This window comes from Brassica napus, chromosome C5, assembly GCF_020379485.1.
Source record: "Brassica napus cultivar Da-Ae chromosome C5, Da-Ae, whole genome shotgun sequence".
Taxonomy (NCBI): domain Eukaryota; kingdom Viridiplantae; phylum Streptophyta; class Magnoliopsida; order Brassicales; family Brassicaceae; genus Brassica; species Brassica napus.
This window is the reverse complement of record NC_063448.1, coordinates 45,054,488-45,081,545: the sequence shown is the minus strand read 5'-3', so window position 1 is coordinate 45,081,545 and position 27,058 is coordinate 45,054,488. Positions and strand designations below refer to the sequence as shown.

Below are 27,058 nucleotides of genomic sequence, written 5' to 3'. Positions count from 1 at the left end.
TACTGGAGTCGGTGTTCGCGCCGATAACATGTTTAATTAAAGTAAATTTATATTTTATTGCTAGTTTTTAGTTTAAAAAAGTGTAAGTTAATTTTTGTTTGTCGTAAAATTAACCCTTAGAGTTTTTGTTTTAATGTGATGCGGTGATCAGTTTCTCTTTTCTAAACAACAGTAAGTTTGAATAATATTTATTGTCTTGAGCAATCAATTTCCGAAGGAGAAAATAATATTTGAGTGTGTCTTTTTAATGTAGCGAACGGTAATGTAAATTTAAAATCAGTTGACTAGTGTCGTTTGCTGTCTTGTTGTTCGATCCCATGTGGAGTTATGCCATCATGCTTAGGTTAGCAGTTTATTCTTCTTTTGGAAGCATTGTATGATATCAATGTCGTTGTCAAAGTAAAAGCGCGATTCGGGTGTGGTTGTGAGTGCTAGTTTCCCTGTAATAGTAAAATATTTGTAAGCATTTATACGGACATAAACCTTATGTTTAGTTTATTACCTTCATATAACCTTGGAATGATACTTGTGATGATTATGATTTGGTTTTTCCTGGTAGATATGCGATTTAACTCTCTGAAATTAGTCGCCTCTTTGTCTCATATAGTCAGACGTACCAATTTGGATCTACAAAAAATTATTGTATTATATATTTATGGTTAAAAACAAATATTATTTAATAAAATGTTAGTACATGTGTAAAAGCAATCCAATGATGATCTTTGTATTTGTGTTCTGGTTATATATATATCACTTCCTTGGATGAAGCATCTTCGGCCAACAACATCTGGGGAAATAATTTGTTTTTAGTGAGAAAAAAGAGAATTTAATGGTTTGTGAGACTAGTAATCGTTTTTTTTACCTGGGAGGAAGTTGGTTGCAATTGCTAAGATGATCAACTGGGGGTAGCGTTGGGGCCGGAATATGTATGAAGGTATTGGTGGAATGTTTTTTTCAATCAGTGTAATAATTGTTGTTTCATTGATATTGATTATGTATGGTTGAACGGTAAGCATGTACCGTTGGTTATTGGGAAGAAGATTAAAATATCTAATGTGATAAATTTTCCCTTCCTTCTTTCCATTTTTTGTTCACGTTGAGTGGTTAAAATCAATCATTTCAAATGTAGTGGAAATAATAAAAACATAGTATTTTTTAGACAAATCTGGATGTCAAGACAAATGAAAGTTGTTCCTATGAAAGCATTTTTGTTTTTGTGATTTGTGATGGGCCACATCCTAATGATCCTAACGATTATTGGTTGTGGTCTAAGGTTGTCGCTTTGGTTGTTGTGATCTTCGGCTGCATGTTCTGCATAAGAATGAGAATTATTTTATATTGCCTATGTTTTATAATTTTTATTTCTATGAAGTGAACATAGATATAGTTTGTAGTTTTTAATTTTTTGGAAAATTTTAAAAATAAAGTATGCCTGGCAATAAGTATTTGAATTAGGACCAACCATGAGTATTTGGAACTGTTAATTATTAAATTAATTGGGTGGGTTTGATAGGAGATTTTATTTTTGTGATGTTTTTGAATATACATAAAATCTTAAAAAATAATTAGTATATAGAATTATAAATCTATTTCGGATACATTCGGGTACCCGAAATATTTCGGTTGTTCGGATCCGGGTTTGATTTGGTTGTTCGGATCCGGATTTTTTCCCAGCCCTATTTTTATATACTCATAGTCCCTATTTCATATGTATAATTTAAATAAGACCCAAACCACCCATGATTATTGACTCAGACTATTAATTGCATGTCTGATTAATTATTGAGTTATCAACTTTGTTACTCATAGCTACCCCTGGACCCACGTCTTACCTTTAATGCTTTAGTGTATGAATTATCTATCTATATGTACAATACTAAAAGTTAAATATAAGCCATGGAGAGGGTGTCCACGTCAGCTCAAATAATCAACCAATTAGAAAACAGCTATGTTAATGAATAATTCCACGTCACCCGAAGCACTTCTCTTTCGCGTTCTCACCATCTTACCGACGACCAAAGAAACCGACCTAATTTGTCGTTACAGTTCAATCGTAAATTCTACATTCAATTATTTTTTAACAAATAAGAAACTCTTCAAATTCATCATGCATTCCACATCACTATATTAATCGATGGCGAGTTCTAGATTCGAAGATTCTAATTACGCGAAGAAGCTGTTTCGTCTCTCCTCTTTGTTCTACGGCGCAATGAGACGCCTGAGCTTTTTCCTGATCAGAGTCGACAATGATTCAAGGTTCTGATCTGATCTGTTGCTACTAATTGCTTTCTCCAGTAAACTAATCTTATATGTTGTCAGTTGAATCATTTTTTCTTCTCATGATTCTTAGTTTTTTTAAAAAGACTTCGATGTCCATTTGTTTTTACTAAAAACTTCGATGTCCATTAAAATACTTTTGTTTATAATTTTGCTTCTGCGCTTTTTTGGTTTTCTATGAACTGACCAATTTGTTTTGATTTGTTTTTTTTTTTGTGTAGAGCTTTTGTAAACTGGGAAAACACTGAAATATTTCGATAAAAAGAGTTGACCTTCCACCCCAAAAGACCATGGAGTCTTTCCAAATTACACAGAGGTGGCATCCAGCTCTTCGATTATAGAATGGGCGCTTTGATCGATACAGTTGACAATCACGAAGGCTCTGTTTGTTCTCATTCCATAGCCTTTCTTCTTCTGAAGAGGTAAGATAGGAAATCTATGTACATGATAAAAACTGCACACTACAGAAGTTTACTGGATTTTTTCATTACCCATACGAAATCTATGTACATGAATAGTCTTCTAGATTGAGATACATAAGCAACTCACATATACATTTTAGTTTTGTTCATGATGTCTGTTATGTTCTTGATAAACATTTACACAGATGATAATGCTGGTGAAAAATGTAGATTAGTACCTATTTAAAATCTCAGAATAGTTTAAGCAAACACATATAAATATAATTTTGATGATTGTACACAGAGTTGCTTGCATCTCTTTGTTTTCTTTTGCTTCTTTTGTTTTTCTGTTTCTCTATATTCTATTTTTGTGGTCAACCCTCTATATTCTGTGTAATTATAAGTTTTAAATCTCAGAGAAACCATATTGTCTGCATCCAAGAGTTTTATTGCAGATTATGTATATCCTATTTAATTTAAAGCTTGGTGATGCATACTTTTCTTTACGATATCCCTTGATTTCCAAATCGGGCCTTTAGATAAGATAATTATTGGTATTTATTTTACACCACACAGTGATCTGTAGAAAGTAATGAAGAGGAAGGTGGTGCTTACAATCCACTGAAGCTGCCAATGGGTTAGGACGGGAAGCCAATACCATACTGGCTCTACAAGCTTCATGGACTTGGCCAGGTTTTTTGAAGTTCTTAGACCATCGTCAATGTTAAAGTAGACAGTGAAAACCACTATGTTGACTAATCAAATTTGGTGTTGTTGTGTCGTGTAGAAGTTTGAATGCGAGATACGTGGAAACAGTGTCTACATGGGTAGAAGGGCTTTTGAGAAACATTTCAAAAAGAGTTTCACCACCAAATGGAGGCCAGAACTTGAAGAAGACTTACTCTGATCTCCAACGTCAAGGTTGCGTTCCACCTTTTTCCATCGAACGGAGCCGTTGCAAGACCTTGACAAAGAGTGGCACATCTCATTAACTCAACTTCGTAATTGATAGATGTGGGACCTGAAAACCTTAAGGAGGTAATGACCATACTTCATGTTTATATGATCCCTGAAGCATTTTTCCTCTAATTATTTGTCTTCTGTGTCATTCAGGCGCTGGGGGCACTGGGGCTGAAAGTTGGTGGTACTTTGCAGCAACGTGCCTAGAGACTTTTCCTTACAAAGGTTCGTACACTTCCATTTTGATTTCAAATTTCTTTATATAAATAGATTAGAGCAACATGATGATTTTTCATGTTTACTTTTCTGAGGTTTTAAGACCAAGAGCCTAAAGTGCTCCAATTTTTCTTTCAGGACTACAACTGTTCGTCTCAGTGCTTTCGATGTTCAGGCCAGCCAACTTCACCAGAACTTATTTAGGGTACGTGTTGAGCTTACTATCATTGTTGCCACCAGAATTAGTCCCAAGTTTGTTGGAGGTCAAAACCATCTCTCTACCATCTCTGTTTGTAATGTTTTCCTGTAGAAATATTATGATACTGAATACACTTAAATTTGCAGGTCGCCTATTCATGATGATTCAAGTTTATATATTTTGGAACTTGCAAATAAAGAGATGTTGACTTGACCAACCGCTGGTTTGGGCGAGTCTGGAGCTAGCTGCTCCACAAGTTCTACTAAATATGGTGGTGTAAAGAAAATTGCGTCTGTTACGGTGTCCTACCTAAATGCATACGCTCTCAATGCTTCTAGCAGTGTGACATATTGTAATGCGTGTTGACATAACGGAAATAACCACCCCAGTGGTAATTCTATGCCTGGCGCAGTGGCGCTATATGTGTGTCCTGTATCTGCTCAAATGGTCAGAAGTTAAAAGAAACTGACATAGCTATAGGCAGTGGTGAAATCCCTGTGAACCCAACGCCTCTGCTGAATGAAACCACAACAGCTGCTCAAACAACTATGATGAAAGCTTAGCTGCATAAGTTACCCATATATAGTTTCCTGCATTTTCTGAAACTTCATTTGCATTGTCTTTTTCAAAACATCGTTTGGTCTCAATTTCATGTTTCCAACTTATTTATCAATAAAAGCATATTTCAATATTGGACCGGATACACATCAATTTCTTATAGTTCATTGATGTGAATAGATCACTAACCATTTGTTTTCTTTTTATCTGACGAAGTACTTATTTACTGTGTAGGTCAGAATTACCTTTGACAATTTTTACGAAAATTTGAATGAAAATTATTTTTAACATGATCATCTAAATTATTTTTTAATTGAAATTTCAGTAAGTTTAGTTTTGAAAATGCAAATACTTAATTTAATTAAAGATAGTTATATTTGTTTGTAAAAAAGAAAATAAAATAAAGCATCTATGCGTTGGAAATTTGCACTTTATGCCACACACCTAAGTGGTCCATGTCTATTTTGTGTGAGCTTAAAAATTTAATCGATGTTAAATCAGACCAAAGCAAAAAGTTACTAATAGCCAAAAAGTTCATATATTCATAACCAAACAAATTGAAACTAAACCAAAACCGTAACAAAAACAAATTAGATACCGGAATATCTAAAATATAGCTTTTATATCAAAAAATATTAGCTTTACAGTATTTAGTTTTAAATAACAAAATATCCTTAAACACTATAATAAACCATTATTTGAATATCTGTTCTTTTATTTGATGTTTCTATCCGAACAACATGAATTATTAAATATTTAATCTAAAAATCCAAATTATCTACTTTTTTAAACGAATTATTCAAAATTACTTAAAAAGTCAGAACTGAACCAAATTGGATCCAATATTAATAATTTATAGAACTTTTATAATAAATTAATAAATTTCGTCGGTCCTAAGTTGGACTCAAAATATCACATAACGATAAAATAATAAGATAATATGTATCAAATAAAATCAACTATTTTCTCATTTAAATCATATGAAACATATTTTCTGTATACTAGATAGTATAAAAGCAATATGAAAGTCAAATTTAATTTTTAAAAATAATATGTATAGAATAAAATCAACTATTTTCTTATTTTATACAAAATATATTCCAAAATATAAAAAATCTAAGAAATAAATCTTTTCATAAATTAATTACTCTATAAATTAATAAAATATTAGTCCCAACATTAGTAATTTATATAACTTTTATAATAAATTCAATGTAAAATAAACTTTTTATCATTTATTTTCAAAACCTAATTATGAATTCAAATAACATGATTTATCTGATTTTAAAAATAATCACATATAAAATTCAAACAAGCATATATATAGTTACAATTTGTATAGGTTTTCCTTTACTTACCTATTTTAAGTAATTTTTATTATAGTAAATAACATATTTCCTCATTGTATGACTTAATAATTTAAAGAAATAGAAAATCAATAAGTGTTGCCAAATTCAAAAAACTAACATATAAAATTAATTCATGTTTTATGTGTTTAACATAATTGAGTACAGTTTTAAAACAATTTTACTTATTAAAAAGTTAAAATTGAACATATATTGAGGACAAAGTAAAATAATAATATAAATAATAAAAATGCAATGAAAATAGAGAAAGTTTTTAATTGATAATAAATTAGGCATTTTAAATATTTTATTAAAAACTAATGCAGACTTTTTTTCCATTCAAGAATTAATATTAGGAAAAACAAACAATTTTGACAATAAAACAAAGCCGTTACAAGGCTAAACATTTTTTCATAATGGAAAACAATGACTATGGTAGAGGTAACTATCTTGGTAAGTATATCTATGCCATAATTTTACTATGCATAGCAGAACATGAGGAATGTATGAAATTTATGGATCGTCATGAACGACAAACCGACATGTCTGAAGCTGACAAATGATGGAGTCGACTAAACATTGCTTTTCTAATATCTCTATATTAAAAAATAAGTGTTATAGAACTAATATAATATTTATAATGCCACCAAGAAAGCTCCATATCAATAATCTGGAAAATCGTTGCATTGATTGTTATTACTATAAAAAAATGGTAAAGTTCTTGGAGTTGGTTTTAAGGTGACTAACAAGTGTCTACACTTATCGACCGCTACTAAAGTTTTCACATTTTCTGTTTTCAATGTTTTTTTATATTTTGATTAGGTTTACTTTACGTTCTTCGCATTCAATATAACATTCTACTTTAAATAAGAAATGGAGTTTTAAATAATCACCACTTCCACTCGAATACCATATCGAAAGATTATGATTTCAACATAAATTACTCACAACTCAATCCTTCTAAACCCAAAATATTACAAATCACCTGAATATTGGATCAAATTTTTGTTAGAGGAAACAACATGAAGACCATTTGAAGCCTTCACAACATATCAACGCCACAATTCTTTAATATAGAAACAGCTATTTAATTTTAAATATATCTTATCACATATAATCTTTCCATACTTCAAATTTTCTGGAAAACAAAAATCATTATCATATACTTCTCTTGCCAATACAAATTTAAAACACAATTCCCAAAATCACACAAAAAAAATACCATAAATCACATATAAAGAATATTCCGCCCGTAGGACGGGTCGACCCCCTAGTAATAATAAAGTTGGGATATACTCTCTCCACAGGCTTCCACTTCAGCAGTTTGCATAAGGGTTTTGCTGGCACGTGGCAACATAAGAAAACTCTTTGTTATCGGCTTGTGCGTATCCAACCCTTTCGTTTTGATTTTTCTCGCCTCTGCGAAACTTGAACGTCGTCCGTTACAAATCAAAGGCATCACCCACTTCTTCCATTAATTAATTATATATTCTCCTCTTTTAAGTTTGTAATCGATTTAGAGATAAAACTGTTTTTAGAAAAGCTATATGAGTGGTTAAGGGATTCGGTTTTTACGATCCCGAATAATCTGAGAGGAATTTTTAACTACGATGGCGACTAACCCAGAGGCAGAGGATTGGCTGGAGATGAAATGAATTTGGGTAGAGAGGAAGTAGTATTGGTGATGAAGCTAGCTTGCCGCAATGAAGTAGCGGACAGAGATGATTGCGGTCGCACGTGTGTTGTTGATCATAACATGAGAGGTAGGTATTTCCGTGAGTGGGTTATTTTATTTGAAGTAAATTGTCGAGAGTAATACTGAACAGCTTTTGCAATGTATCCACCTGCTAAAAAAGTTCTTCAAAAGCAGAGGAAAAAAGATCTAATGCTCAGTAAGGCTCAAGTGTTTGAGAGCTGGTTATTGATTCCAATTTTTTTTTTTGTTTTTACAATTATTATGCTTGCTATCTTTGAGTCTTCATTATCATCCTCATTGTTCTATTCCTCAATTTTTGACCAGTTGTGGATTTTATTGACATAGACTGAAGTCTTGCGAAGTTATTCCCATTGTAAAAGGGGATGATTTTTTAATAATATGTAAAATTCCATTTTTACCTGCAGACAAGGACATGGAAAAGGATACTTCAACAGATGATGATCCAATGGATTTTGGGTTTGGCTCACCAGCAAATAAAGATAAGAAGAAGAATTCGTTCAAGCTGTGAGTGTAACATACATCATATGCTTCTTAGACCATGTATACGCCTAATCTAATGCAGTTCAATCATGGATTTTTTTCTCCTTCATTATGCTTCTTAGATTACTTCTCTAAGATACAGTTGGTTGACAAAAAGGCCTAATGTTTCATACCAAACATTTGACTAACCGCCCCTAATCAATCAGGTTTCATCTATTTATCTCCCTCTCTCTATTATGTATCTTCCCTCATTATTTCTAACCAGTTTTATGATACCTTCATTGGAGCTAACTGGTAGATGTGTAGTTGAAAATGCTTCAGAAGGTTAGTTTGATGAGTTGTTTTTAATTATTCTGAGGGTATGATATAGATATATTCGGTGAGGGTTTGAGGATTCTAAATTTCTGAGTTTCGTATGAATGTGAAAAATATAATCGAGCTTTGATTTTAATGAGACTGTTGAGTTCATATACTATCACTGTTGGTTATTGTTGTGGAGTTTCTAATATATCACTTCTTTTGTGACTTGAAACTTGATACCCCAGAAAACAGAGGTGTTCTTCTTCTTCTTGAAGGTAAAAACATAATCCAAACTGAAGAGAAGTATCAGAAGAGCAAGGGTTGCAAGATAAGCCATTCTTTCGCCTCTATTAAGAGAAATCATGTCGTCTGAAAATGACAAAAAAATCTACCAAAGCCTCTTTAGTTTGCTCTGACTCTCCATCGACAATGTATGAACTCATGTTGTCTCTCAGTTCTGACTCATGTCTAACTCCCCCACCACAAATTCTTACACAACAATAGACAAGAATAGCTCAAACTTTATCTGATCACCGGATATACAGGTTTGATTAATGGACTACACCCTACATACTACGGCTTCACATCACGAGGTTAAAACTTACCTACCATTCTTCTCATATTTTTGCAGTAATTCCCCATGAAAGAACATATGCAATTTATGTTTTGGTCAATATTGCAGGCTCTGCAATTGTTCCAATTTTATGAAGACAGCTTCAAACTCCCCATTGAGATCTCAAAAATATTCATGCACTCCAAACAGAGGTGATTTTAATCCCTCCCTAAATTATTTACACTCTATTATATAGAGACAAGTTTGTTCTACTGTATAGTATAGCATGGTGATATATTCATATTTTCATTCATACCATGTATTCAACTGATAGTGAGAACTAAGTGAATATGCAATTTATAGCAAACGTCATCCCCAGTCCAGTACCAACCAACGATTCTGATTCTCCACAAATACTCACCAACATCTTCCAAAACTGGTGAAAGTCTGAAAATTTCTTTGAAAATATTACCTCATTTTCCATTAGTAAGGAATATTGTTCCCTATTTAGTACCAAACAAACACATTTAAGCTTCACTTACTCGGAACCAGTAAGTTTCTTTGTTTTGTTTTTTTTGCTTGGAATATTGCTAACTATAAAGAGCTAAATATAAAGAAGAAGATCTTAATCAGCATCAAATTTTGGGTACTAATTCTATCTGCAAAGCTCATGTTATTTCTTTTATATAATGTATTCCATGTTCTTGAGATTGCACTTTCTTTGGAACAGGCGATCCAATGGGCGAAAGGTATGAGAGAATAGAGATATCACATCTTTGATCACGGCCGTAGAGAAAGACATGAGCAAGAAGATACAAGAGAAAGATCAGGAGATGATGACCAGTGGTTAGAAGTGTTAAGAACAATTCATAGGAGGCTATAGGCATCCATTAGTTTGGTGTACTAATATATATCCAGGAAGAGCAAGAAGTACTCATTGAGCAACTTCGGAAGAAAATGGCTTAAAGCAAAATGAATATTTATGTTTCGTGTTTATCAGAAAGAAATAGATCCTTAAATACACAACAACCGAAAGCATGAATTACTCTTAAGTTATACTTTCATCATTTGTTTCATATTTTCAAACTATACTATCAAGTTAGAATAAGTTTATTTCTATGAGATTGAAACAAAATCCCTACTTAGAATTGGTACTTGGTCAAAAATTTTAACCGTAAGCTTCATCTCTCTCTCACATGTGTTTTATAAATCATTTAACTTCAAACCTACATACACCAGATCGAATTGTATTTTCCCTTTATGAGCTGGATCCAACCTGTTGTTTGATGTGTGACAAGAAACATAAGACTTTGGAGACCTGTATGGTTCACATGCATAAGCACCATGGTTTCTTTGTTCCAGATGTTGAGTATCTAATCCAGAAGGGCTTCTCACTTACCTTGTCTCTACTGCAGTGAGCTGTGCCATGCATTCAGCAGCTTAGAAGCTGTAAGAAAGCATATGGAAGCAAAGAGTCATTGCAAATTGCATTATGGTGATGGTGATTTTGAGGAAGATGCTTTGTTTCCTGTTTCCTTTTATAAAACAAATGTCATTGTTTACTTTACTTTTTAAAGACAAATCTGAATTTACATTTCTTCTATCATGAATATTTTTAAAAAGTTAATTTGTTGTTTGCTACTTTTGAAATTCATTAATACTCCCTCATGTACTAACTCCTACTATCAACTTTCCGTTTAGGATAAACCAATAAACTTCAAAAAAGAAAAGAAAAACAAATCCCCTATACATACGAACCGTAAACCAATAAAATGCATTGCCTGCCAAAACTTTTAACATTTTCATCCAGCAGGAGTCAAAAATGCATTCACATACTTTCGAAAGTTAAGGACTCCAGGCCTGAGATCTCCTAACATGCACTCAGAAAATCCATTCATGACTCTCAATTCTTAATCGTCAAGAACTAATAATTCTATGTTGATTGGACTAACAACTAACAAATGAAAAATAAAACTAATTGAATTCAAAAAAGAAAACAACGTCTGAACCCGGTGCGTAGCGCCGGAATACCCCTAGTATAATAATAAAGGAGAGTTGTCTATCTCCACAGCCCCCCCCCCCCACACACACACACACACACACACACATGGGGCATTTTTTGCCACATGTCACTTTCTCATTCTGACGATAACACGGTTCTTTCTTCGCAAACAGAGTTTAGCATTTTCAGAAGTTTACCTGTTTAATTTATGTAGCCCAGAACTAACCAATCTTGGCCCACCAAAAGTCCATATGAACTTCCATTTTTTTTCCTCGGCTAGGAAACTCTCGCTTCCACAACCTCTGGGATACCACCTTCGTAACGCCTCTCCTCTCCATTCAATTAAGTAAGATACTTCAATTCAGCCATCCCATTACTTGATATTTAACTCACGATAATCATCACCAGTTTTGTATTCTTCTCTGAAACGTCACCACCAACACGAATCACATATACAGACCAGAGTAAAAGATAGAAACATAGAGAGAGAGAGAAAGAGAGAGTGGAGTTTACTAAGATAGAGATGGGAGGTGTGACTTCTTCAATTGTGTGAAGGTGGCACTCTTCGGCCATATCAGTTAACTTACAAGGCAATCAGAGACAACACATACGGTGGTCCGATGTTGGAGCTCTCGATCGAGCTAAATATTCAGCTTTGTGTCAATTTGATGGGGTTAGTTCTTTTTTTCTCTTTTGTGTGTATTCACTTTCTACTGCTTCAACTTCTCACAACTCCTAATATCATCAATACTTTCAATGATTTGATCAAAAAACGAGTACGGTTTCCAAAGGGAAGGAAATCTATCTAATTATATCAAATTATATCTTTGCCATTGATATATTGGATTATTATATCTTTGCTATATAAATGTTTATATGTACCTGCAGCCTCCAGGGTCCAAAGTACCAGGAGAATGTTATAATTTCTCGGTTTTGGCGGAAAAACGTAATTTCCGATTTTGTTTCGGGAAAACGTAATTTTTTAACTTTACAAGAAAACATGATTTCACGATTTTGGCGAAAAACATGATTTTTCTGGTTTTTGCTGAAAATATAATTTCTTGGTTTTGGGGGAAAACATGATTTCACGGTTTCGGCAAAAAAACATGGTTTTCCGGTTTTTGCGGTAATTATAAATTATCGATTTTGGCGGGAAAATGTGATATCTCGGTTTCGGCGGAATAACGTGATTTTCGGTTTTTTTTGCTGGAAAACGTGATTTCACGGTTTTGGCGGGAAAACGTAATTTTTTTTATTTTGACGGGAAAACTTGTTTTTTCGATTTTGGCGGGAAAATGTGATTTTCTGGTTTTGCAAAAAAAATATAATTTCACGATTTTGGTGGGAAAAGGTGATTTCTCGGTTTTGGCGGGAAAACATAGTTTCTCGGTTTTGGCGGAAAATCGTGATTTTTTCGGTCTCGGAGAAAAAAAGTAGTTTTGTTGAAAAAGTAGTTTTGTAATTTTTGAGAGAAAGTGTAATTTTTAAAGTTTAAATTATAAATTATAAATTAATAGTTATAAATACTATTGGGTATCCATGGGCATGCCCATTTAGACATTGTCTCTATTGGTCTTGGACATTTGTTTGGACCATTGTCCATTATAGATCACCCATTACTGCCCATGGTCCAACTGGGCAAGCCCAATTGGGCGCTGGACGAACCATTTGACAGCTCTACCTGCAGGGTCCAAAGTACCAGGAGAATGTTAATATTCGCTTAGGTGATGGATCTATGAGACGTGGTCAGGTCATGGAGGTTGATGGCGAGAAAGCTGTTGTCCAGGTATTCTAGATTGAATTCGACACTACGCCAATGCACTTGGCTATACAGGTTCGATGTTCTCAATAATTAATTTTCTTTGGTTTCAGGTTTTTGAAAGAACATCTGAAATTGGCACCGTTCAATACACTGAGGTATTTACTATGACAGTCTCTTCTTTTAAGCGTTTCTCGGAACCAATGATTGCTTATAATGATTTTTTTAACCTTTTTTGTTCATTGTACGATTTCAGGTACTGAAAACACATGTATCTCAAGAGATGTTTGGGCGCATTTTTAACGGCTCAAGAAAGCCAATAGATTATGGCCCTCCTATTTTGCCTGAGGCATGCCTTTATATTTCTGGTGAGTGTTGATTGTGCTTTATTGTCTGATCTCTGAAACAAAAAATATTGTTGTTGTTTTAAGTTGTGTCGGTAATACTTATAGGAAGCTCAATCAACCCCAGTGAAAGAACTTACCCTGAATAGATAGTACAAACATGATTTTTTACCATTGATGTCATGAACTTATACTGTTCCTTGCAAATGTGCATGAGACCATTCAGGAAGACATCAATCTTAGAGGAGACTTAAATTTCTGTGCTAAATCGTCATTCCTAAGGTACTGGTTCTCATCGGATATTAATTGCTGCTGTTCTATATTTTGTTACAAGCCCCTCAGTGTCGCTTTGTTGATGCATCTACACCGCAGGCGTAGTGCCAACATCTGTGTATACATCTAGGAAGTCCTCTTCTGGAGCTGGATTGACTGCAACTGTGGGTAAAGAACCTGAAGCTGGTGAGTTTTGCATTGTAATTTTTGAATTGATGAACTGTTCCTCGCAATAGTGTTTTTTCTATGTTCCTGGCTATGACTAATGCCATCTTACTCTTTAACAGGCTGGTGCTTCAATGCTTGATAATGGAATATTTTGCGTTCATGAGTTTGACAAGATGGATATCAAAAACCAGGTCAATGATCATTAATTACTTATTAGTATAGATGATTAGTTTTCTTGGAGTGTTATTAACTTAAATTAATGTTACATTTGGGGACTAAGGCTGCAATTCGAGAAGCCATAGAGCAGCCACAATAAGCACTATTTTTCTATGTGTAGATCCGTCTACTTCCCATGCTTGAGCAGTATAACTTACTCATGCAGTAAAAGAGAGAGAACACCGAATCCAACGGGTATGTACTTATCTTCTTTCCATCAGAATTTTTTGGCCAATATAATCTTCTCATGATACTGGTTTCTGCATGTTAAAAGATCTGATGAAGCTCCAAGAACAGCTCATAGCAGAACATGAGGCACTTTACGGGTCAAAACCGAGTCCATCAAAACCCCTTGGTGGTTTAAAAGGCTCCTGGAATGTCAACCGGTGCCGGTGGTGCTGCAACCAACCGAAGAATTTCCTTAAGAGACGGAATGTTTTGGGGCAAAATGTATTAATTATCATCAGTTTGTTACTCATAAGCTTGCTCTGTACAACATAGAGGTCGGGGCACAATGTGTTGCGAGCTCTGCATTTTGTTTATAGGTGCCATTGGAAAGTAAACATTTGTCTGTAACCTAAACGGTCTTATACGCACTGCAAGTTTTGATAAGTTTGCACGTTCTATGCAAGGATGCATGACTATTGACTTTACAAATCCACTTGAGATAAGTCTTTTGTTCTGAAAATGATTTGCATTACTTATTGGAATAACAACCACCACATTGAGTTTTTTTTAACGCTGGATAATTATGCTATTACAACTATGAGAAATATTACAGACGATTCTACAGCCGACAATTCTACCTGCCATATGAAGATTCACGCATGACTGCATCACCTGAGCCGCCCTATCGGATCCACGCTTGACGGTATTCCTTGTGCTATGTTGTAGATCTCTTGTAAGCTTTTTCTCATTTAATTCGCATAATTCCGCCTTCTCCGAGAATTGAAACCCAGATCTTCTGGCTTTGAAGCATTAATGAACCATTGTCAAACCACTGAATCAAGAGGGCTTCCACAAACCACATAGAGTTTAAAAAGGAGAAATAGATCTAAACAAAATTGAAAAGATGCTTTATCTATCTTATTAAAGTAAAAGTACTTTAAGCTTTTGTTTGGCAACATAGATAGTAGTTAAAAAAAATATAGTGCTGTTTGGAAACATGTATAGTAGTAAGTTAGGAAAAAAGTAATGGGCTTATTCTATTAAAAAAATTGAAAATTCATTACATTATATTAAAAAGTAATGGGCTTATGTTACTTGATATACATATTCAAATCAAAATAATAATTTAAAATTGATTTATATCAAAATGCATTCAAAAATATAAATATATTCAAAAAATTAATTTTTACTAACATATTTCCAATAAACATTATAAAAATGTTTTCAATATATATAATAAAAATACAATACAAAGCTCCATTTCAAACACCAACTTAAATTATGGTTTTTATATTTCACATTGAAATTTAAAAATATAATATATGTGATTATTTATATGATTGTACATATAAAATATTATTAATTATAAGATTACTTATTTAATGGTACGTATAAAATACGATTAATAATATGATAACACATATTATTGTAACCTATGATGAAACATATAAGATATATAATAGTGATTATGGGTGGGCGTTCAGGTTCATTTTCGGGCCTGTTTGGGATTTCGTGTTCGGTTCAGATATTTGAAGATTCGGTTCGGATTTGGATAACCAATTTAAATTATTTTAAAAAAAATTTAAATTTATTATATTCTTTAATTTTAAAAAAATCTATAAAAAAATAGAATATATTACATATAAATTTGAATAACATATGTCAGAGTACCTAACTTAACCTATAAATTGGTTTGGTTTAAATATTTGGATAGATAATTAATAATTATTTAAGTATTTTTGGAGTTTTGAGTATATTTTAACTATTTTAGATATTTGCGTTTGATTATTTGTATATATTTTCAAGTATTTAAATGAACATAAAAGTATCATATATATTCTGGATGTTTTTATATATATTAAATCTTAAAATAATTAGTATATATAAGTATATAAATCTATTTTGGATATCCAAAATACTTCGGTTCGGATCGGATTAGGTTTCAGTTCTTCAAATACCAAAATTTGAATAATTCAGATATTTAATCAATTTCAGTTCGGATTTCGTACTGCTTATTCGGATTGAGATCGGTTCGGTTCTTCGAATTCGAGTTTTTTGCCTAACCCTAAATAGTGACATTAAAAACAAACAGCATCATAATTTTTTAAAAAATACACTCGGGCGCGCAAGTCAAAATCTAGTTACTAATTGAAACAACAACCACCACACTGAGTTTTTTTTTTAAAAGAAATAGATTTAAACAAGGTCTATATAAAAAAAAAAGAAGACAATTTTCAATTTCGATCCGTAATCATATTAACAAGGTTAAACATTCTCTTTTCAAGCTCTCCTCACCTTATCAAAGAGGCTACTTACAATAAAAAAAATTAATAGAAAAAGAAGGAACTTTCATAAAAAAAAATACATTGTGATATTAATTTCACATTTCATCAAACTCAAGACAACTAAAATATATAAGAGTTAATCTGACATACATTTCCCCACTTTAATCACTAAACTCAAGTTTTGAGAAATAAATAAGAATAACAAAATCTCAATAAATGATTAATATATAATCCAAAATTAAAATTAAAAAATAGTTTGAAAGAGAAAAATAAAAAGATATAACAAATATAACACGAAATTTATCAAAATATATAATTTATCCAACATACATAATATAACACCAAATACATAAATTTAAGAAAAGATTGGAGAAATTCATAACAACAAAAATTAGACTAAGCCATTTACAATATTGTTTTCTTGCATTGCGTCAAACCAAAGTAGACAAAAATTAAAATCAAAAATATTGTAACTCATCAATTTTTCTTCTTTTTGGTTTAAAATAAAGTCAAGAAAAACTAATAAAATTATTGAAACCATCACCAAAAGTAATACATAATTAGAACCAAAATTTTCAAAATAGTCAGAAACAAGCAATACAAATATAATATATATTTGCGTGAATAGTGAGAAACCCTATAAAATAGAGAAAAATGAATGATATAAAGCACAAATATGAAGTTGTTTTTCCATCTTTATTTATCTAAAACATACTCCATTCATGTATTGAAAACATATAAATATATAACTTAAGTTGTTTTCGTTAATCAAGTAAACACCATAAAGTAAACACTATGCTAATGAATGACAATAATTTAAAAGAGATGATATGAGAGCAATTTTTTGACAGAAAACTAAAAAAAAAATCACATCCATATAAAACATTTGTGAAATAATATACTTAAAGTAATTAAATAAATTCTCGCGAAACGTGGACACACCTCAAGAGAAAAAAGGTTGAATAAGAACATTCATCATGCTTGATCATCCTAAATAAATTCAGAGTAAAATTCACTTAGTGTTTGTATACTTCATTTGAAACGTTTTAATTAAATATAGTCTCAATAATAAAATTCAAAATGCGGTAACTATTATGTACTATACAGATGATACTTAATAGTTTATTTATATTCTCTAAATTAAATATATATTCACTACTCAAACCATAACAAGCTCATCATCAGCGTGGATGGCAAGATGTTGGCGGCTAATTTCCGTGAAATGTTAGGAATTGAAATCATGTTTGGTATAAATTCCTTTTGGGATATTGAATATTTCGGGTTCTATTAGATATCCATTTAGGTTCATATTCGGTTCGGATAAAACTCATAACTCAAAATACCATAAAAGAATATTCATTTGGTATTTATGTCAGGTTCGGGTCGATTCAGATTCATTTTTATCGGATCGGATTCGGTTCAGATTTTCGGGTTTAGTTTATTTGCACAGCCCTACATTTTTCTTTTTCGAACCTCAACTTTACTTTATGTTTAAAGTTCAACTATATAAATTTTATTACGACTATCAGCTATATATTCTATTTTTATTGAATCGATCAGTGAAAACTACTTATGCTATACTCCTTTGACCTAACCAACTTCAAAACAAAGTGATACACTACAATCGCTAACTACTATCTAATGAATCGAAAAAACTATCATTCTCTTTCAACATATTTACATCTTCGTATATTTAAAAATATTTTATTTACTACAACCATAAAATTAATTTAAAATTTATTAAAAAAATAAAATATCTGAACCCGGCGCATAGCGCCGGAATACCACTAGTATAGTTATATAACACACTACTATGACAATAAAACCGGACAACTTATACTAAATCAACATGTAATCCGTTATAAGTAAACCAATCTATTAATACGAAATTAAAATAAAATTAGACCGAGTGTTATATAGAATTAGATTAGCAATAGAATAACTCTCATTGGACTTCTTTTTCGTATATATGAAACTTAGCTTTAAGTTGATTGACCCTTGATTTTTTCTCTCTTACCAACACGATCATCATCACACAAAAGAACATGAATATGGTTTATCCTATCATTGCTGAATCAGTTACCTGTGTCATATTTTGATAACCATATTAAACAAAAGTTGAAGAAGCTAAGCTTTTTTTTCCATTTTCTTTTCTTGATCCAGAGAAATTGTCAAATAGTTAGCACAACCCAAACCAATCCGGCTTAATATGAGTTTACTAAATTGCAAGAAATTATATGACCATCAAATATTCTTTCTAACCCAACAAATAATCTACGTTCAATTCCAAAAAGATTGTAGTCGTTGCAAAATATGATAAGTAAAGTGTATAGACTATACCGGCTTGATCTTTTTATTTTTTCTATTATTGATTTACTTAAACGAGTTAATCCTAATATTTATATATGAACCAAATAGGATTTTTCACACGTAAAACAAATATACGTGCCTAAATATATGATACAATACTAACTGAAATCTTTGACTTTCTCACAAATTTTGATATTATGTAAATATGTTTTTTTTTAACTAACAATTTTGAAGATAATATACGACTTTAGTGAAATTAGCTATTCTTCAAACTTTTTGGTACTCAACGATTTAACCTAATTCATTATACTACAAATACACCTCCCATATTTCTTCAATGCATGAAATCACTCTTGTGGATTTAAAAGATGGCTAAAAAAAAGCTTTTGCTTACAAAATAATTTCATATCCAATGGTTGCAATAAAGAGAGATATGAACCTTCAATGGAAACTTTGATTAGATCTAGAAAAAATATATCAGTTCTACTAATTTTCGTAGCTATATTTAGAAAAATAAAAATGGTTAAAAGACAACACAATGTTTTGTCAGTGTTAAAGTATCGCTATATTAAGATATTAGAAGATCACATAACAATGCTCAGTATTCAGTTGTATTAACGGGTCTCTTGCAAAAGAAGTTTGATTTTAGTAAAGTTTTAGATGATTTTAATGAATTGCAGTGATTAAAGTGATTTTTGTTAAATCATCCTAGAATATCACTTAAAACCTTGAGATTTGAGTTTAATTTTTTTAACTAATAAATTCCACCAAAACACTCTAAAATCAGTTGAAAAATTAAAATTCCACAACTTGGAATATTTTTAGTAGCAGTGGATTTCAGAGTACTTCATAAAATATCAAATTCAATAACACTAAATTTTAAATAATTTTTTAATTCATGTTTGAATAATAGTGAATTTGTCATTTTGATACAAGTAACTTAATATTCCCAATTGAATATACTTCCCTTCCTCCAAAACAAAATTCTAAAATAATCAACTGAACATACCAAAAATAAACTCCATATTTAATGCAAATTGTAAAAACATTTATAAAACTTATTTTGCATAAATTTAAAATTTAAAATAAATATAATCCCGCGCTAAGCGCGGGTTAGAATCTAGTATATTCTATTAATTTAGAGTTCTATTTTTATCTACTTATAAATGTTTTCATTTAAGTTTTGTACTTATTCATATTTCACTAGGAATAGATATCAATTCATTTAAAAATAAGATCTTTTTGAATTTCTTTTAATTTACTTTCAATATTACAAATGTGTCACTCCTATTTTTATGGTTAACAACATTAATTTCATCCTAACTATACATCCCTAAAATTTTCACCATTTCTTTACATTTAACTATGGACATGTTAATTGTTTCTTATTTATTCTAGCATTTAAAATTTTAAAAGCCTAATAGAATTGTTGTATTTAGTTGTGCTGGGTCAGAAATATACAGCAACATTGCTTCGGTTTTGACTATTAATATGAATTTATGATTGGTAAATTATAGTTATACAGCTATATGATTTTTATAATATAATTAACCTTTTATATTTTCATAGCTATAGTGCTATATAAACATATAGTTGCTATATTATATGATTTTAATTATACATATTTTTTACTCAAATGTTGGCTAACATATTATATCATCAACCTATACAGGAAAATTATAGACTTACACAATATATAACATTAAAATTTAAGTCATATATTTAAAACGTTTAAAATAATATCAAAGTTATACATTTATAAATCAAAAAATATTTGTACGTACGTGCGGGTTCAAACTCTAGTATTATTTTTTTTTAAATTACATCCTTTTTAATCCACCTCTTTATAAGTGTTGCGGAGAGGCAAATATCCACAGCTCAATTCTAAAAGTTTTTAAGAATTAAAAATCTTAGAATAGCCTTTTGTTGCCAATAAAAAATAAGAATTAAAAATCTACCATTACAGAAAAAAGATAACTACAGTTATAGTTCTACAGCCAACAAATATTACAAATCTTGTGGAACCGAACCAAACCCGACAAGATTATTAGTAAAACTCAAATGGGAGTTAAAAATAATATGGAAAATCCGAAAATTTGAATCAATAGAACCGGATCCGACGGCCCCAAAATCCCCATGCCTAATCTTGCCAATCAGAGAGACATCTGCAATAGATGTGTAAACTGTGGTATGGGCTGTCCATTTGCAAGAAACTTCGCTATAGTTGCTGACATGTTGCTAATCTGATTGATATGTTCCCTGGTCACATTACTTTGGCCCGAAACAAACAAGTTTCTCGACGATTAAATGATGGATATATCTTGATAAACTTGTCCACTCCCAGGATTGCTCAAGTTCGAGCCTACTGAGAAACCTGCAGCAGCCGCGCATCTATCACTTGACGTTGACTTCCTCCAGCGGTCAGTGAGTTTTGGTACAGCAAACACATTTATAGGTTGTCCATTATGGAAAATAATGTTGCATGCCTAGTTTCATCTTGTTCAGAATAATAACTGTTAATGTTATTCTGTGAGACTCTGATTCTAGTCCTAGCTTCTACGTAGTGCTGATATCTTCCGCAGCAGCAGACCTCCTTCTTGCAGTACGCTCTCTTGTTGAAGTCTACTTCTTCGTTTTTCTCAATGCAAGTTGTTAATGACTAGGTGACAGATGGGAACGTCACAACAAAATAGGCTTCCATTAAGCAAACATTAATTATTATCATTAAAAAGTCTCAGAATAGCAAAAGCTGAATAGAGACACTCATGTAGATATTATTGTTAATAAACACAAAAACCAAACTCACAATATAGTTTGTCACGGTGCAGACACAATTGACAAGACAGAGAATGATAACTGTCTTCTAAAATATATATAAGAATATATGCTTCTATATGTTATTAAGAGACATTGCCAGAGATCAAATCTCCTAGAGAGGTCTGATGTTTTGTGTTGAACGATCCATGTATTGAAAACCCGGTGGTGCTCTTTGTCCTTGATATTGCACAAGCTGATTTGAAAACCCATAGGCATTGTTGTTGTTGTTGTTGTAGCCGAACATGTCCATGTTCTGTAACCCGCTAATCCCAGTACCTTGCGTCCAAAGTAACCCCGAATAATCTTCCGAACTCACGTTGTTGATGCCCCCAAGAAAGCCGGAGTAATCTTCCATATTGTAAGAGTTCTGATGAAACTGGTTTGGAAAAACATTAACATTGTTGGTGTTGATGTTGTTGTAGGGTAACATGGTCATGCTCAGGAGCTCATTCATTCCAGTTTCTTGTACACCAAGTAACCTCGAGTAACTTTCCATATTAGGATTATGGTGTATCGTCAGTGAATTCGGAAGCGGAGCTAGAGATTGCGACTGGTTAAAAGCTGATGTAGAGACTGGGAGTTGCGGTAACGTACCGGTTCCATGGTTATACTGATCCATTGAAACCTGGTCTGAATGTTGTTGAAGATGATTCATCTGTTCTTGACCAGCCATGGTAGTATAATACATATTCCTCTGTCTCTGAGATTCAACAGCACATCGAAGCCTATGTTGCAGTTTGGTTTCACTATGCTCCAAGGACTGGATCAGTTCCGTGAGCTGCTCCACAGAGCAGTTATCAAACCTCGGATCCCAATCCAAATACTTGCAACTGGATTCAACTTTCACTTTCTTCTTCTTGGAATCCTCTTTATTAATCTTCTTGAGAAACTTGTCAAGATCGTCTTGTCCTTTGCGCCGCTTCATATCGCTTAACTGACTGTACCTTCTAGCCATGTCTTTGACCTTCTCTCTGTCTTTAGGCCATGTCTTAAGCTCTCCGTCTGATCCGTAATAGATGACGCAGACTTCGATTCCACAGAGAATTGAAAGCTCTCGAGCTTTCTTGAAGACAGTCACTTGTCTTTTAGCTAAGCTTGTAGCTTTCAAAGAGGAAGTTTTCTGGAAGTGGTTTTGTCGAACTAGCGACGAAGACGAAGGTAAAAAAGACGAAGAAGAAGCCATCGTTATGTTTGTGTCTGTAACTGGTGTATTGAATGAAAAGAGTTGTGATTATTATTATTGTCCATTATGTTTCCAAATATATACAAGACCTAATTTGAGATTTTCTATTTTCAGTCATTAATCTCGAAAGATCATTAATGATTTGTGAAATATTCGGTTTACTTTTTTATTGTATGACTTTCCATTTTATTAATTTCGATGCTGTATAAACTGTCTTTCGGCTAAATAATTACGAAAATCTCTACACAGATACAGATTGAAGGTGATCATGATGTATATACATTGCATGCTGCACAAGTAAACAATGATGTCATTGTTTAATTTACGTTATTTAACTGCAAGTTATAAATTATTTACATTTTCTGTATATATAATTATAATTTTGCTAACATTATTTTTTTGTATTTTAAATTAGCATCAGAAGTATTCTCTTTAAGTAAATTAGACCATGATTATCGGGTAAAACCCAAAATGGGTTTCTAATTTTTTTTTTCTGTCTTATCTGATTTATAAAAAAAAAAAAAAAAACTGGAACCAATCGCGGGCCGCCACGTGTCGTGGAGCCTGCAAAACAGTACAAGGATCACTCAAACATCGATCCTTAAATGGCGCTTTTGGTTACCGATTTTTATGTTTTTGTGCCCCCCCCTAAGAAACTGCTAAAAGGCCCCGATGCACATGCTCTAATAGCGTACATCGTTAGGTTATAGGAAAATCATATTCGAAGGAGATAACCTCGGTATCCTTAAATGCATCAAAGAAGAAGCCTACAGTTTTGTCAACACCTGATCAACTCAGTCATTGCATGGAAGTCTCGATTTCTCTCAACATCATTTGTGCATGTTTATCACGTTTATCGTCAACATAATGGCTGACTTATTAGCAAAAAAAATCTATTATTTCTCCGACTGATTGAAGCTTGTTCAAATCTTGTCCAGTTTTTTTGTACAACGACATTTGTGCTGACAATAATTAATAAAATCTTTTAGCCAGGAAAAAAAATAAATAATAGCGTAAACTTGGATGTAAATACATGATGAATAGGTTTCAACATGTTGTTAAATCTACACAAAAAAAACAGTTTATTCCAATTAAAAGAAAAAATATAGGAAAAATTAGTTATACATCTGATATCCCCTATATATTAATTGAGAAGCATTTGAAAAATTAGAACCTTAATTTTGTATTAATTAAAAAAAACCTCAAATCCTAGGTGACACTCTAAATGCCTTCTAAATTCCATTTCAAAGAATTCTAGAGCATCTAATATAAAGTATAGTTTAATCTAATGGTGTCACATTATTCCATAATTATATAACACTAGAGAATATTATATTAACCTAAAATATAAGAAGTGTGTATTCTTTCCTTAAATAAAAGCTACAGAATTACCTAATATGATTTACATATATATGGCAATTAATGATTATGAATAATAAAGATTTGATAACAATTTTTGCATCCTTCTTCATTTTTGTTTAAATTTATATTATTAAAAAAAATTAAACAATCACATTAACCATATAATAAAAAATAAGATTTTTTCTTATATGTTATATTTTAAATTTTTTAAAATGACTTTAAAATACAAAAAAAGGAAACCTTATATGTTATATATTTCTTTTTTAAAATGACTTTAAAATACAAAAATGAAGACATCTTATATGTTATACTTTTCTTATATGTTAGAATTTTCTTATATGTTATATTTTGAATTTTTTAAAAACGACTTTAAATTACAAAAATGTAAGTTTTCCTTAAGTATACGACTAAAAACATTAAAATGACATGTATCAATTCGATGGTTGATTTGAAAGCTTTCAAAACCATATTGAAGATAAAAGTCAAAATAATTTAACTGTGGAAACAATACTGTTCACTTTTTTCAAGAATGTGTTCGATGGAAAAAATAAGGTTTGTATGTCATAATTTGTTTAATGTCCACTAGAGAACATTATATTAACCTAAAATATAAGAAGTGTGTATTCTTTCATTAAATAAAAGTTACAGGATTACCTAATATGATTTACATATACATATGATAATTAATGATTATGAATAATAAAGATTTGATAACAATTTTTGCATACTTCTTCATTTTTGTTTAATTTATATTATTAAAAAATAAACAATCACATGAACCATATAATAAAAAATAGATTTTTTCTTATATGTTATATTTTGAATTTTTTAAAATGACTTTAAATTACAAAAATGAGGAAACCTTATATGTTATATTTTTTTTTAAAATGACTTTAAAATAAAAAATGAGGACACCTTATATGTTACATTTTTCTTATATGTTAAATTTTTTATTATATGTTATATTTGAATTTTTTAAAACGATTTTAAATTACAAAAATGTAAGTTTTCCTTAAGTATACGACTAAAAACATTAAAATGACATGTATAAGTTCGATGGTTGATTTGAAAGCTTTCAAAACCATATGTAAGATAAAAGTCAAAATAATTTAACTGTGAAAAGAATACTGTTCACTTTTTCAAGAATGTGTTCGAGGAAAAAAATAAGGTTTTTATGTCATAATTTGTTTAATGTCCACTAGAGAACATTATATTAATCTAAATTATAAGAAGTGTGTATTCTTTCCCTAAATAAAAGCTACGAAATTACCTAATATGATTTACATATATATGGCAATTAATGATTATGAATAATAAAAATTTGATAACAACTTTTGCATCCTTCTTCATTTTGTTTAATTTTTTATTATTAAAAAAAAATAAACAATCACATTAACCATATAATAAAAAATTAGATTTTTTCTTATATGTTATATTTTGAATTTTTTAAAATGACTTTAAAATACAAAAATGAGGAAACCTTATATGTTATATATTTTTTTTTAAAACGACTTTAAAATACAAAAATGAGGACACCTTATATGTTATATTTTTCTTATATGTTAGATTTTTTCTTATATGTTATATTTTGAATTTTTTAAAACGATTTTAAATTACAAAAATGTAAGTTTTCCTTAAGTATACGACTAAAATATTAAAATGACATGTATCAATTCGATGGTTGATTTGAAAGCTTTCAAAACCATATGGAAGATAAAAGTCAAAATAATTCAACTGTGAAAACAATACTGTTCACTTTTTTCAAGAATGTGTTCGATGGAAAAAATAAGGTTTTTATGTCATAATTTATTTAATGTCCAATCCGATCAATCCATGATGTATTAATTATAGTTTTGTTCCATTATTTTTAATAAAAATTGATCCGATCCACCGGAAAAAATTATATAATAACAACAAAAAATATTTTATGTATATAAATAAAATGATCAAATATATAAAAGAAACTATCGATAATATATAAAAATAAATTCACCGGTCTTATCCTATAGTTTACCTAATTTCACAGGCAAAATAAATATAATGAAAATTCATTAATATATACATGTCTATATGTATCTCGTCACAAGTTATGGCCGGGAAGCGAGGTTTTCTGGACGGCGGTGATGGCCGGTGGTATTGGTACAAAAGACTCGTAGTCTGTCCAGTTTGATTCTCCCCAATGCCGCAACATGCTTTTCCAATTACACAATCTATCGATGCATATCTTGAATCTCGAGTCCTTCACTCTAATTTTCCAGTGGCCGTCGGCATAGTTCGCAGCCTCAGCTTGCCGGCGATCATATTCCAGCTGAGCCTTTTGCTTGGATCGCAAGTAACAAAATTGGTGAAGCTCCTACTAAACATCATCACACCTTTACCAACTCACCTCAATTTTGGTATAAAAAGAGAAAAATGTTATATCTAAAATAAAAATTTCTTAGATTAATATGTTTTCCAATTTGAATAATAGAATAATTGTTTGATGTTAGAAAAATGCTATAATAATTGTCTAGCTAATGCCTAGAAAATGACGTCTGTATAATGAGTACATTAAGGGTTTAAGACAAAGATTTGGTCGTGTGATGTATCTAACATATTTTTTAGGAAGGCAGTATTCGAGGTTAATTCGTCGTAAACGGGGTGTTACGACGAATTAACCTCGAAAGACGTTTCATTGTTAAATGTCCGCTGTAACGGAGGTTTCGTCGTAAAGAACTCGTTACGTTTACGACGAAATAAATTCCTCGTAAAGCGAAAGGAAAGGTTTGGTCGTAAAAGACACGTAACGCTTCGTGGTAAAACCCACGTAATGCATTCGATATAAAGCACACGTAAACGAATTCATTGTAAAGCCCACGTAAACGTTTCGATGTAAAACCCTCGTAAAATTTTCGATGTTAATCACTCGTAAATTTTCGATGTAAACTCCATGTAATGTTTACGAGGAGTTTACATCGATTCTTATTATATTATATATAATAAATTTATATTTATATTTAATATTCGAAATTTAGAATATTTTAAATTTTAAAACGAAATATGTAAATGAAAAACATATTTTAAAAAAATATTTAAAAGTCATACAATAATATTTAAATTCATAATACAAACTGAAATATATAAAAAAACTACATATTCTCGAAGTAGTCGGTGGGGTTGCTCGG

At 31.3% G+C, this 27,058-nt stretch overlaps 1 protein-coding gene and 2 long non-coding RNA genes across 4 annotated transcripts; 2 read left to right on the top strand and 1 right to left on the bottom strand.

The window, feature by feature from the left end:
* Positions 1–38: 38 nt before the first annotated feature.
* Positions 39–4,901, top strand: LOC125587654. Of its 2 annotated transcripts, XR_007323932.1 has the most exons (4): positions 39–3,371; positions 3,466–3,716; positions 3,792–3,863; positions 3,993–4,193. It is a non-coding gene; the product is annotated as an uncharacterized LOC125587654 (long non-coding RNA). The 2 variants fall into 2 exon arrangements; XR_007323931.1 differs by adding an exon at positions 4,200–4,901 and having other exon boundaries at positions 3,466–4,059.
* A 3,066-nt stretch (positions 4,902–7,967) lies between these two features.
* Positions 7,968–13,088, top strand: LOC125587718. The gene is made up of 3 exons (XR_007324017.1): positions 7,968–8,178; positions 8,277–9,047; positions 9,137–13,088. It is a non-coding gene; the product is annotated as an uncharacterized LOC125587718 (long non-coding RNA).
* Positions 13,089–15,855: 2,767 nt separating this feature from the next.
* On the bottom strand, positions 15,856–23,721 carry LOC106448694 (agamous-like MADS-box protein AGL103). The gene has a single exon (XM_048756587.1). It carries the CDS (start codon positions 22,530–22,532, stop codon positions 21,462–21,464), a length of 1,071 nt encoding a protein of 356 aa, XP_048612544.1. The 5' UTR covers positions 22,533–23,721; the 3' UTR covers positions 15,856–21,461.
* Positions 23,722–27,058: the final 3,337 nt, after the last annotated feature.

What these genes read in the sequence shown, in the direction of transcription:
- LOC106448694 (XM_048756587.1), bottom strand. Translation starts at nt 22,532, where the DNA reads ATGGCTTCTTCTTCGTCTTTTTTACCTTCGTCTTCGTCGCTAGTTCGA.